General features: G+C 52.2%; 1 protein-coding gene across 1 annotated transcript in view; it reads right to left on the bottom strand.

The window, feature by feature from the left end:
* Nucleotides 1–2,169: 2,169 nt before the first annotated feature.
* Nucleotides 2,170–14,192, bottom strand: part of gne (glucosamine (UDP-N-acetyl)-2-epimerase/N-acetylmannosamine kinase) — a 131,016-nt gene continuing 118,993 nt past the window's right edge. Inside the window, exon 12 of the mRNA XM_072495184.1 lies at nucleotides 2,170–5,183. Within this exon, the coding sequence (XP_072351285.1) occupies nucleotides 4,948–5,183 (236 nt within the window). The 3' untranslated portion in view covers nucleotides 2,170–4,947. The remainder of the gene's footprint in view (nucleotides 5,184–14,192) is intronic.

Here is a 14,192-nt window from a genome sequence, read left to right as displayed (position 1 = left end):
ATTCAATTCCCGTACAGCCTAACTGAACAGACGCCAGAATGCGGCGACTAGGGGCTTTTCACAGTAACTTCATTTGAAGCCTACTTGTGACAGTAAGCGATTTTCATTTTCATTTCATATTCAAGGAAATGGGACAAGTGCTGGTAAATTGGGTTAGTGCGAGATTAGGGGTAGTTATTGTTGGTGCAGACTCGATGGCCAAAGGGCCTTTTCTGCTCTGAACGAACGCCCCGCGACTCTGAACGAACGCCCCGCGGCTCTGAACGAACGCCCCGCAACGTGGCCAATCCGCCTAGCCTGCGCGTGGCCAATCCGCCTAGCCTGCGGGTGGCCAATCCGCCTAGCCTGCGCGTGGCCAATCCTAGCCTGCACGTGGCCAATCCGCCTAGCCTGCGCGTGGCCAATCCGCCTAGCCTGCGCGTGGCCAATCCTAGCCTGCACGTGGCCAATCCGCCTAGCCTGCGCGTGGCCAATCCTAGCCTGCACGTGGCCAATCCGCCTAGCCTGCGCGTGGCCAATCCGCCTAGCCTGCGCGTGGCCAATCCTAGCCTGCACGTGGCCAATCCGCCTAGCCTGCGCGTGGCCAATCCTAGCCTGCACGTGGCCAATCCGCCTAGCCTGCGCGTGGCCAATCCTAGCCTGCACGTGGCCAATCCGCCTAGCCTGCACGTGGCCAATCCTAGCCTGCACGTGGCCAATCCGCCTAGTCTGCACGTGGCCAATCCTAGCCTGCGCGTGGCCAATCCTAGCCTGCACGTGGCCAATCCGCCTAGCCTGCACGTGGCCAATCCTAGCCTGCACGTGGCCAATCCTAGCCTGCGCGTGGCCAATCCTAGCCTGCACGTGGCCAATCCTAGCCTGCACGTGGCCAATCCTAGCCTGCACGTGGCCAATCCTAGCCTGCACGTGGCCAATCCGCCTAGCCTGCGCGTGGCCAATCCGCCTAGCCTGCACGTGGCCAATCCTAGCCTGCGCGTGGCCAATCCGCCTAGCCTGCACGTGGCCAATCATAGCCCGCACGTGGCCAATCCTAGCCTGCACGTGGCCAATCCTAGCCTGCACGTGGCCAATCCTAGCCTGCACGTGGCCAATCCGCCTAGTCTGCACGTGGCCAATCCTAGCCTGCGCGTGGCCAATCCGCCTAGCCTGCGCGTGGCCAATCCGCCTAGCCTGCACGTGGCCAATCCTAGCCTGCACGTGGCCAATCCTAGCCTGCACGTGGCCAATCCTAGCCTGCACGTGGCCAATCCTAGCCTGCACGTGGCCAATCCTAGCCCGCACGTGGCCAATCCGCCTAGCCTGCGCGTGGCCAATCCTGGCCTGCACGTGGCCAATCCTAGCCTGCACGTGGCCAATCCGCCTAGCCTGCGCGTGGCCAATCCTAGCCTGCACGTGGCCAATCCGCCTAGCCTGCACGTGGCCAATCCTAGCCTGCACGTGGCCAATCCTAGCCTGCGCGTGGCCAATCCTAGCCTGCGCGTGTCCAATCCGCCTAGCCTGCGCGTGGCCAATCCGCCTAGCCTGCGCGTGGCCAATCCGCCTAGCCTGCACGTGGCCAATCCTAGCCTGCACGTGGCCAATCCTAGCCTGCACGTGGCCAATCCGAGCCTGCACGTGGCCAATCCGCCTAGCCTGCGCGTGGCCAATCCTAGCCTGCACGTGGCCAATCCGCCTAGCCTGCACGTGGCCAATCCTAGCCTGCGCGTGGCCAATCCTAGCCTGCACGTGGCCAATCCGCCTAGCCTGCACGTGGCCAATCCGCCTAGCCTGCACGTGGCCAATCCGCCTAGCCTGCACGTGGCCAATCCGCCTAGCCTGCACGTGGCCAATCCGCCTAGCCTGCACGTGGCCAATCCGCCTAGCCTGCACGTGGCCAATCCGCCTAGCCTGCGCGTGGCCAATCCTAGCCTGCACGTGGCCAATCCTAGCCTGCACGTGGCCAATCCGCCTAGCCTGCACGTGGCCAATCCTAGCCTGCTCGTGGCCAATCCTAGCCTGCACGTGGCCAATCCGCCTAGCCTGCACATCTTTTGGGTTGTGGGGTGGGTTGGGTCACTGACTTTCTCGTTAAGATTCTGTTTCTGTGGCACACTGGACTATTAAAAAAAAATTGATCAACAGTTCAATGGATACAATAATAACATTGATTCATACACTTTCACACAAGGATTTTAATCAATGGGCTTTTAATACCAAAATTAAAATTTCCAAAAAATACCCGTTAAATTTTCATTAAACCAGATTAAGAGGACAAGAAATATACAGTTTGATTAGTGATGCTCAGGGAAACATAGCTCCCTCCTTATCACACGTAAAGATCACCACAGCTTGTCATTTGCTAACAGTGATTTTGCTATTTCTATATAATTAATTAGGTAATAAATCAGTTACAATCAGTACCTTCATTCCGGAATTTGATGGAAGTGAAAAACAGGCAAGTTCAAGACAGACAGAAAAAAAAGAAAGATTTGACTAAACTTTACTGCAGGTAAAAGTTGGAAACATTAATTCTGCTGATAATGAAGCAAAATGTTCCTTTCCTACACTGTGGCTTTGTCTTATTTCCTTGTGATCAGTGCATCAATGTCTGTCCCTATTACCTTGGAATCAATACACCTACTGCCCTCTCCTTAAATCCCAGAAACTAACACATCCACATCCTTGATCTGCCGGCGTTAGAATCAGTTCACCCATTATTACTATACCCAAATAACCAAAAAAGACACGCTCCTTCCTCAACAACTGCGATAAACAGCACAGAAGGCTATATTAACTCTTGACTATAGCACTCACCATCAATGCATTATATTTATAAAATAAGGCAATAATGGCAGAGAAGGGAGGAGCTGCATTATCTGCAAACTTGTTTAACTATCTGTCACTGATTTAGTTTAAATGTTTATCTCCGTGATTGACACAAATTACAAAAATATAATTCAAATTGGCAAATTGAAGAAACAACAAAAAGCTAATTGCGACTCTGTCAATGTGAATCTACTGCTGGAGGATCTAATACACGGTTCATGGTAAATAGTTAAGGACCAGTGATTCTCAGAAAGAAAGAAACCAAATCCACAACCAGATATTAAAATATTGCAGTCTGGTTACCTGAATTTCTGCAAATGATGATTCAAGATAATTAATATCACTAGATTTAGAGTGAAACATCATTTTGCATGGAAACATTGTCCATGTTTCAACATAACTAGACTGATACAGCAAGTAACACATTACCGAGAATTTAGTTGAAATACATTCTACATTGCACAAGATATAAACAGAATATCCACGGATAAATGGCTAGTACATAATTTCTCTTGTACAGTTCATTCCCAATCTCTGCACTCACCATTTGTTGAGTGCTCCTCAGGAGTTGTATCAGCGAATGGCTCGTCAGTCTGTATTTGAGAATATCTTTTATTGGGTTTGTAAAGTTTCACATGACATTTTATTCATGGCACCTGCAAATTCTATCTTTACCTTTATTCCCTTCATCAAAACAAGAAATCTACATCTAATTAGTGTCTGCAGCACAGAAACAGACCATATTGTCCGAGTGGTCTAATCTGGTGTTCTGTGTGAGCCTCCCTCACACCCACTCTTCACTTCACTGTAGAAACAAATCCTAACTTACCACATATTACTACATTTCCCACATGTCTCTCGCAGATAAATCCTACAGGAATATTTACCAAACGTGGAAGCAGCACACCTTGCAGACATTCACGTGTGCTGCAAAAAGTTTGTTTAAACAAGCTTTCTGTGGTTGCCCCGTCTTAAGAGCAAAAATCACAAACGTCCTTTTGATAAATTTAAGCAGGGGACCGGAAGGGTTTTACAGCTCCCCTCCTCGAGGACTTGGTCAGGACATGAAGGATGCGAATTGGTAACAGGAGGCCAAATGATTTTCACCAGGTGGAGGTGGCAATTTCATTCCCCTGTGTATGGGGCAGATTTTATGTATGGTTCAGACTTGTGCATTAAAAGGTGATTTTGCAGCTCATTGATGCTGTAGTAAGACAGCTGATGTGGGATTGTGACTGAAATCCCAATCTCCTTTTGAAAGGGTTTCTGGAACTTGGATGTGAATCTAGATCAAAGTTGCAGCTCCAGGATTGCTTCACCTCTATGGGAAAGAGGTTGATGAACGGATTGTGCAGCCCAGTGTGTTACAGAGCAGCAGCATTCAGTTTGAATTTCTATTTGCCATCTGAACTAACAGTACCGATTACACCTTGGTCTTCATAGAATTTACAGTGCAGAAGGAGGCCATTCGGCCCATCGAGTCTGCACCAGCTCTTGGAAAGAGCACCCTACCAAAGGTCAACACCGCCACCCTATCCCCATAACCCAGTCACCCCACCCAACACTAAGGGCAATTTTGGACACTAAGGGCAATTTATCACGGCCAATCCACCTAACCTGCACGTCTTTGGACTGTGGGAGGAAACCGGAGCACCCGGAGGAAACCCACGCAGACACGGGGAGAACGTGCAGACTCCGCACAGACAGTCACCCAAGCTGGAATCGAACCTGGGACCCTGGAGCTGTGAAGCAATTGTGCTATCCACAATGCTACCATGCTGTCTTGAACTCCAAAATCTCACAAATATGACTCCATGACTCTAAAACTGGTATGAATTAGCTTCAGCCAAAGGTCACTATGGAATTTCACAGAAATACTTTCCTTCCCTAATCCTTTATGGACTTTACAAATGCGAGGCATTCTTTGGCAGAGAAATTTGGAAACAAGTGTCGGCAATGGAACAGAAAGATAACTAACACAGTCCGAGGATAGTTACACTTGATCTCTCTCCTTTTCAGGGCAGTGCTCTATCAACATGGAAGACTGAATAAATAAATAAGAATGGCTGAGAATAAATTATTAACTAATTTCTAAACTGCAAATGGAGACGAGGACAATTCTGGGGACAATCTCTCATTGGTCTAATAGGTTCTGCGCGTTGCATAATCTAAAACCATACTGGCTGCTCCGAGGAGTGCAGGCTCAGGAAGAGCAGAGACGGCAATCTCCACTGCCTGTGTGGATGTCAGTGCTCGCTGGGCAATCACCTCCTTCACAATACTCTCATAGTGAGCAGCCAGAACTCCAGACAGGATAACAAGAGATGGGTTCATCGTGTGCAGAATGTTAGTAATGCCGACTCCAAGAGCACACCCAGCTGTGAAAAATAACAACATTGTGTTTGAGCGACATGAAATGAAAGTATGAAGCAAGCACATACATATCAGGACAGCTTATTCACAATTTATTTTAAAGAACTGGCACAGATTCGATGGGCTGAATGGCTTCCTCTGTTCTGCATTATTCTATAAAGAAACTTACGATTCCGGTTGATGCTATAACTGGACCGGAAGATCCCAGAACAAACCCTGGCTCAAAAGACTACCTTTTACTGTTTTTAATCAAACGTGGATGGACAGAGTCACATGACCGTCAATTAACTTCAACAAAAAAAAAAATTACACAAGAAAAATTGGATTATAATACAATACTCCTTAGGTTAACAGTTACGCACCGGTTTTAAGATTAACACGGATGACAGTACATTTGAAGCTACAATGGTCTCTGACACGCAAAGTCTCTCTTGAAAAAACACAGAGTGGCTGTGGTCAAACACACTCCACTCTAACCCAAGTTAGTGTCTGTGGATTTCCCCTTCAGAGACCCCCTGAATAACTGTCATATGCGAATTTCCAAACTTCGCTCCCAAAACATGCTTCAAAACCTCTCTTGTGACCATGCTTTCCACTAGCAGCTTGCAATCTGAAATAGAATCCCACTGAATCCCTGCAGTGCAGAAGGAGGCCATTCGGCACATCAGGTTTGGATCAACATTCGAAAGACCACCCTATCCAGACCCAATCCCCACAACCCCAACTAACCTTTGGATACAAAGGGGCAATTTATCATGGCCAATCCACCTAACCTGCACATCTTTGGACTGTGGGAAGAAACCGGAGCATCAGGAAGAAACCCACTCAGACACAGAGAATATGCAAGCACCACAGTCACCCGAGGTTGGAATTGAACCCGGTTCCCTGGCGCTGTGAGGCAGCAGTACGAACCATTTCACTCCACATTTTCAAAAGGAGCCTTTTGAACAGAGCTTCCGTACCACTTCTACCAGTGAGTCTACTCCAGATTTTACACCACCCCATTTAGGATTTACTTGTGTGTCCTTACTGCTTTTACACACACATTCCGATATCCAGCCACCGAATGCTCCACAATTATTTCAATTAATGTCTCAGACTGTTGTAAGATATCACAAACCTTAGAACCACTTCAGATATCTTTCTGACGTCTCACCAGCCAGCTCCTATAATAATCTTTTATTGCCACAAGTAGACTTACATTAACACTGCAATGAAGTTACTGTGAAAAGACCCTAATCGCCACATTCTGCCGCCTGTTCGGGGACACGGAGGGAGAATTCAGAATGTCCAATTCACCTAACAGCATGTCTTTCGGGACTTGTGGGAGGAAACCCACGCAGATACAGGGAGAATGTACAGACTCCGTGCAGTGACCCAAGCCGGCAATCGAACTTGGGACCCTGGCGCTGTGAAGCACAGTGCTAACCACTGTGCTAGAATTGAGATGAATAGTACACCGTTCTGTTCTCAGTTCTTCTTTGCTCCTTTAGCTTCAGATTCCCCTCAGTTTGTCTAGTTTCCTTAAGTAGCCGGGCAGCACGGTGGCGCAGTGGGTTAGCACCGCTGCCTCACGGCGCCGAGGTCCCAGGTTCGATCTGGGTCACTGTCCGTGTGGAGTTTGCACATTCTCCTCGTGTTTGTGTGGGTTTCGCCCCCACAACCCAAAGATGTGCAGGGTAGGTGGATTGGCCGCACTAAATTGCCCCATAATTGGAAAAAATAATGAATTGGGTACTCTAAATTTAAAAAAAAAGAAAAAAAAAAGTAGCTGTCCTTTAGATTTCTGGCACTGGCTTTCTTAACCATTACTCCATTGTATGGCGTTTCTTCTAACAAAGCTGAGAGATATGTTCCCTCTCCAGCTGCCTGCCACCAACTGCTGTATCTTCCAGCTAAAATTAAATAAAGGGAAGCTATGTTCCTTACAAGGGTCTCTAGTTGCTAAGCAACTGTATTTATTCTTCACCTCATATTTCTCTATCACAATAGAAGCACAGTGGAACTTAATCAACTCTCCCACACACACCATTGTTCAGCATGAATGAATCTAATTATAGGTCGCTTCCAGGCACGGAAACAGCAAATTAAACCCACCTAAAACAATAGTTTATTTCTATTATTTACCAATATAAATATAAATCCCTTAAAACTACTTTTAGTTACTAACAGAACTGTCAAAGGAAGGATGTGAGTGGGAGCCTATGTTCAGTGGTGTTCCGCAGGGATCGGTGTTGGATTTTTTAGTTGGTAGTTTACTTTGCAGATGACACAAAATTTGGTGGTGTGGTGAATAGTGAGGAGGAAAGCCTCAGATTACAGATGAAATAGACTGGCTGCTTGGATGGACAGAACAGCGACAAATAGAATTTAACCAGGAAAAGTGTGGGGAATGCATTTTGGGAGGACTAACAAGCAAGGAAATGAACGGGAGGATCCGGGAGTACAGGAGAATCAGAGGGACTTGGGTGTGTGCCGGTCTATAGAAATCCAAGAAGACAGCAGGAGAGGTGGATAAGGTGCCATATGGAATACTTTATTCACTGTGGCATCGCGGCATAGAGGAGAAGAGCAGGGCGGTTGTGATGTATAAAATGCTGGTTAGGTCATAGCTGGAATACTGTGTGCAGTTCTGGTCGCCACATTAAGGGAAGTAAGTGGAGAAGGTGCAGAGGAGATTCACCAGGATGTTGCCTGGGCTGGAACGTTTCAGCTACGAAGAGAGGATGGTAAGGCTGGGGCAGTTTTACCTTGAGCAGAGAGGGGGGACCCGATTGAGGAATATAAAATTATGAGGCACATAGATAAGGTGGATAGGAAGGAATTTGTCCCCTTAGCAAAGGGGTCAATAAACAGGGGGCATAGATTTAAGTTAAGGGGCAGGAGGTTTAGAGGGAATTGGAGGATAAACATTTTTACCCAGAGGGTGGTGGGAATCTGGAACTCGCTGCCTGAAAGAGTGGTGGAGGCGGGAACCCTCACAACATTTAAGGAGCATATAAATAGCACTTGAAACGTCAAAGCAGAAAAGGTAACGGACAAAATGCTAGAAAATAGGAATAGAGTTAGTAGGTGCTTGATGGCTGGTGTGGACATGGGCCAAAGGGCGTCTTTCCACGCTGTAAAACTCGGACTCAACGTAAACTGTACACATAAATTTTTAAAGGTAAAATTATAGGTGGAGTAGAGCTGACCAGTGAATGCAAGCTATTGCAATTTGCTGTGTGGCGCGCACTGGGATCGCGGCACGCACCGGGATCGCGGAGCTCAACGGGATCGCGGAGCGCACCTGGATCGCGGCGCGCACCGGGATCGCGGAGCTCAACGGGATCGCGGAGCTCAACGGGATCGCGGAGCGCACCTGGGATTATGCAGTGGGCGGGTGTTAGCGCACTGGGATTATGGAGTGGGCGGGTATTAGCGCACTGGGATTATGGAGTGGGCGGGTGTTAGCGCACTGGGATTATGGAGTGGGCGAGTGTGGGCGCACTGTGATTATGGAGTGGGCGGGTGTGAGCGCACTGGGATTATGGAGTGGGCGGGTGTCAGCGCACTGGGATTATGGCGTGAGCGGGTGTTAGCGCACTGGGATTATGGAGTGGGCGGGTGTGAGCGCACTAGGATTATGGAGTGAGCGGGTGTTAGCGCACTGGGATTATGGAGTGGGCGGGTGTTAGCGCACTGGGATTATGGAGTGGGCGGGTGTTAGCGCACTGGGATTATGGAGTGGGCGGGTGTTAGTGCACTGGGATTATGGAGTGGGCGGGTGTTAGCGCACTGGGATTATGGAGTGGGCGGGTGTTAGCACACTGGGATTATGGAGTGGGCGGGTGTTAGCGCTCTGGGATTATGGAGTGGGCGAGTGTGAGCGCACTGGGATTATGGAGTGGGCGGGTGTTAGCGCACTGGGATAATGGAGTGGGCGGGTGTTAGCGCACTGGGATTATAGAGTGGGCGGGTGTTAGCGCTCTGGGATTATTGAGTGGGCGGGTGTTAGCGCTCTGGGATTATGGAGTGGGTGGGTGTCAGCGCACTGGGATTATGGAGTGGGCGGGTGTTAGCGCACTGGGATTATGGAGTGGGCGGGTGTGAGCGCACTGGGATTATGGAGTGGACGGGGTGAAAGTGCACTGGGATTATGGAGTGGGCGAGTATTAGCACACTGGGATTATGGAGTGGGCGGGTGTGAGCGCACTGGGATTATGGAGTGGGCGAGTGTCAACACACTGGGATTATGGAGTGGGCGGGTGTTAGCGCACTGGGATTATGGAGTGGGCGGGTGTGAGCGCACTGGGATTATGGAGTGGGCGGGTGTTAGCGCTCTGGGATTATGGAGTGAGCGGGTGTTAGCGCACTGGGATTATGGAGTGGGCGGGTGTTAGTGCTCTGGGATTATGGAGTGGGCTGGTGTGAGATCACTGGGATTATGGAGTGGGCGGGTGTTAGCGCTCTGGGATATGGAGTGGGCGAGTGTTAGCGCACTGGGATTATGGAGTGGGCTGGTGTGAGCGCACTGGGATTATGGAGTGGGCGGGTGTTAGCGCTCTGGGATATGGAGTGGGCGAGTGTTAGCGCACTGGGATTATGGAGTGGGCGGGTGTTAGCGCTCTGGGATATGGAGTGGGCGAGTGTCAGCGCACTGGGATTATGGCGTGAGCGGGTGTTAGCGCACTGGGATTATGGAGTGGGCGGGGTGAAAGTGCACTGGGATTATGGAGTGGGCGGGTGTGAGCGCACTGGGATTATGGAGTGGGCGGGGTGAACGTGCACTGGGACAATGGAGTGGGCGGGTGTGAGCGCACTGGGATTATGGAGTGGGCGGGTGTTAGCGCTCTGGGATTATGGAGTGGGCGGGTGTGGGCGCACTGGGATTACGGAGTGGGCGGGTGTCAGCGCACTGGGATTATGGAGTGGGCGGGTGTCAGCGCACTGGGATTATGGAGTGGGCGGGTGTTAGCGCACTGGGATTATGGAGTGGGCGGGTGTGAGCGCACTGGGATTATGGAGTGAGTGGGGTGAAAGTGCACTGGGATTATGGAGTGGGCGGGAGTTAGCGCACTGGGATTATGGAGTGGGTGGGTGTCAGCGCACTGGGATTATGGAGTGGGTGGGTGTCAGCGCACTGGGATTACGGAGTGGGCGGGTGTCAGCGCACTGGGATTATGGAGTGAGCGGGTGAAAGTGCACTGGGATTATGGAGTGAGCGGGTGTTAGCGCACTGGGATTATGGAGTGGGCGGGTGTGAGCGCACTGGGATTATGGAGTGAGCGGGTGTTAGCGCACTGGGATTATGGAGTGGGCGGGTGTTAGCGCACTGGGATTATGGAGTGGGCGGGAGTTAGCGCACTGCGATTATGGAGTGGGCGGGTGTGAGCGCACTGGGATTATGGAGTGGGTGGGTGTCAGCGCACTGGAATTACGGAGTGGGCGGGTGTGAGCGCACTGGGATTATGGAGTGGGCGGGAGTTAGCGCACTGCGATTATGGAGTGGGCGGGTGTGAGCGCACTGGGATTATGGAGTGGGCGGGAGTTAGCGCACTGCGATTATGGAGTGGGCGGGTGTGAGCGCACTGGGATTATGGAGTGGGCGGGTGTCAGCGCACTGGGATTATGGAGTGGGCGGGTGTGAGCGCACTGGGATTATGGAGTGGGTGGGTGTCAGCGCACTGGGATTACGGAGTGGGTGGGTGTCAGCGCACTGGGATTATGGAGTGGGCTGGTGTTAGCGCACTGGGATTATGGAGTGAGCGGGTGTTAGCGCTCTGGGATTATGGAGTGGGCGGGTGTTAGCGCACTGGGATTATGGAGTGGGCGGGTGTTAGTGCACTGGGATTATGGAGTGGGCGGGTGTGAGCGCACTGGGATTATGGAGTGGGCGGGTGTTAGTGCACTGGGATTATGGAGTGGGCGGGTGTTAGCGCACTGGGATTATGGAGTGGGCGGGTGTTAGTGCACTGGGATTATGGAGTGGGCGGGTGTTCGCACACTGGGATTATGGAGTGGGCGGGTGTTAGCGCTCTGGGATTATGGAGTGAGCGAGTGTTAGATCACTGGGATTATGGAGTGGGCGGGTGTTAGCGCACTGGGATTATGGAGTGGGCGGGTGTGAGCGCACTGGGATTATGGAGTGGGCGGGTGTTAGCGCACTGGGATTATGGAGTGGGCGGGTGTTAGCGCACTGGGATTATGGAGTGGGCGGGTGTTAGCGCACTGGGATTATGGAGTGGGCGGGTGTTAGCGCACTGGGATTATGGAGTGGGCGGGTGTGAGCGCACTGGGATTATGGAGTGGGCGGGTGTGAGCGCACTGGGATTATGGAGTGGACGGGGTGAAAGTGCACTGGGATTATGGAGTGGGCGAGTATTAGCACACTGGGATTATGGAGTGGGCGGGTGTGAGCGCACTGGGATTATGGAGTGGGCGAGTGTCAACACACTGGGATTATGGAGTGGGCGGGTGTTAGCGCACTGGGATTATGGAGTGGGCGGGTGTGAGCGCACTGGGATTATGGAGTGGGCGGGTGTTAGCGCTCTGGGATTATGGAGTGAGCGGGTGTTAGCGCACTGGGATTATGGAGTGGGCGGGTGTTAGTGCTCTGGGATTATGGAGTGGGCTGGTGTGAGATCACTGGGATTATGGAGTGGGCGGGTGTTAGCGCTCTGGGATATGGAGTGGGCGAGTGTTAGCGCACTGGGATTATGGAGTGGGCTGGTGTGAGCGCACTGGGATTATGGAGTGGGCGGGTGTTAGCGCTCTGGGATATGGAGTGGGCGAGTGTTAGCGCACTGGGATAATGGAGTGGGCGGGTGTTAGCGCTCTGGGATATGGAGTGGGCGAGTGTCAGCGCACTGGGATTATGGCGTGAGCGGGTGTTAGCGCACTGGGATTATGGAGTGGGCGGGTGTGAGCGCACTGGGATTATGGAGTGGGCGGGTGTTAGCGCACTGGGATTATGGAGTGGGCGGGTGTTAGCGCACTGGGATTATGGAGTGGGCGGGTGTTAGCGCACTGGGATTATGGAGTGGGCGGGTGTGAGTGCACTGGGATTATGGAGTGGGCGGGTGTTAGCGCACTGGGATTATGGAGTGGGCGGGTGTGAGCGCACTGGGATTATGGAGTGGGCGGGTGTTAGCGCACTGGGATTATGGAGTGGGCGGGTGTTAGCGCACTGGGATTATGGAGTGGGCGGGTGTTAGCGCACTGGGATTATGGAGTGGGCGGGTGTGAGTGCACTGGGATTATGGAGTGAGCGGGTGTGAGCACACTGGGATTATTGAGTGGGCGGGTGTTCGCGCACTGGGATTATGGAGTGGGCGGGTGTTCGCACACTGGGATTATGGAGTGGGCGGGTGTGAGCACACTGGGATTATGGAGTGGGCGGGTGTGAGCACACTGGGATTATGGAGTGGGCGGGTGTTCGCACACTGGGATTATGGAGTGGGCGGGTGTTAGCACACTGGGATTATGGAGTGAGTGGGGTGAAAGTGCACTGGGATTATGGAGTGGGCGGGTGTTCGCACACTGGGATTATGGAGTGGGCGGGTGTTAGCGCACTGGGATTATGGAGTGGGTGGGGTGAAAGTGCACTGGGATTATGGAGTGGGCGGGTGTGAGCGCACTGGGATTATGGAGTGGTCGGGTGTGAGCGCACTGGGATTATGGAGTGGTCGGGTGTTAGCGCTCTGGGATTATGGAGTGGGCGGGGTGAAAGTGCACTGGGATTATGGAGTGGGCTGGTGTGAGCGCACTGGGATTATGGAGTGGGCGGGTGTTAGCGCTCTGGGATTATGGAGTGGGCGGGTGTTAGCGCACTGGGATTATGGAGTGAGCGGGTGTGAGCGCACTGGGATTATGGAGTGGGCGGGGTGTAAGTGCACTGGGATTATGGAGTGGGCAGGTGTGAGCGCACTGGGATTATGGAGTGGGCGGGTGTTAGCGCTCTGGGATTATGGAGTGGGCGGGTATTAGCGCACTGGGATTATGGAGTGGGCGGGTGTTAGCGCACTGGGATTATGGAGTGGGCTGGTGTGAGCGCACTGGGATTATGGAGTGGGCGGGTGTTAGCGCTCTGGGATTATGCAGTGGGTGGGTGTTAGCGCACTGGGATTATGGAGTGGGCGGGTGTGAGCGCACTGGGATTATGGAGTGGGCGGGGTGTAAGTGCACTGGGATTATGGAGTGGGCAGGTGTGAGCGCACTGGGATTATGGAGTGGGCGGGTGTTAGCGCTCTGGGATTATGGAGTGGGCAGGGTGAAATTGCACTGGGATTATGGAGTGGGTGGGTGTTAGCGCACTGGGATTATGGAGTGGGCGGGAGTTAGCGCACTGCGATTATGGAGTGGGTGGGTGTCAGCGCACTGGGATTATGGAGTGGGCGGGTGTTAGTGCACTGGGATTATGGAGTGGGCGGGTGTTAGCGCACTGGGATTATGGAGTGGGCGGGAGTTAGCGCACTGCGATTATGGAGTGGGTGGGTGTCAGCGCACTGGGATTACGGAGTGGGTGGGTGTCAGCGCACTGGGATTATGGAGTGGGCGGGTGTTAGCGCACTGGGATTATGGAGTGAGCGGGTGTTAGCGCACTGGGATTATGGAGTGGGCGGGGTTGATAGGGCACTGGGATTATGGAGTGAGCGAGTGTTAGATCACTGGGATTATGGAGTGGGCGGGTGTTAGCGCACTGGGATTATGGAGTGGGCGGGTGTGAGCGCACTGGGATTATGGAGTGGGCGGGTGTTAGCGCACTGGGATTATGGATGGGCGGGTGTTAGCGCACTGGGATTATGGAGTGGGCGGGTGTTAGCGCACTGGGATTATGGAGTGGGCGGGTGTGAGCGCACTGGGATTATGGAGTGAGCGGGTGTGAGCACACTGGGATTATTGAGTGGGCGGGTGTTCGCGCACTGGGATTATGGAGTGGGCGGGTGTTCGCACACTGGGATTATGGAGTGGGCGGGTGTTAGCGCACTGGGATTATGGAGTGAGTGGGGTGAAAGTGCACTGGGATTCTGGAG

This window comes from Scyliorhinus torazame, chromosome 3 (assembly GCF_047496885.1).
Source record: "Scyliorhinus torazame isolate Kashiwa2021f chromosome 3, sScyTor2.1, whole genome shotgun sequence".
NCBI classification, from domain to species: Eukaryota; Metazoa; Chordata; class Chondrichthyes; order Carcharhiniformes; family Scyliorhinidae; genus Scyliorhinus; species Scyliorhinus torazame.
The sequence above is the reverse complement of the archived record's forward strand: the minus strand, read 5'-3'. Positions and strand labels throughout refer to the sequence as shown.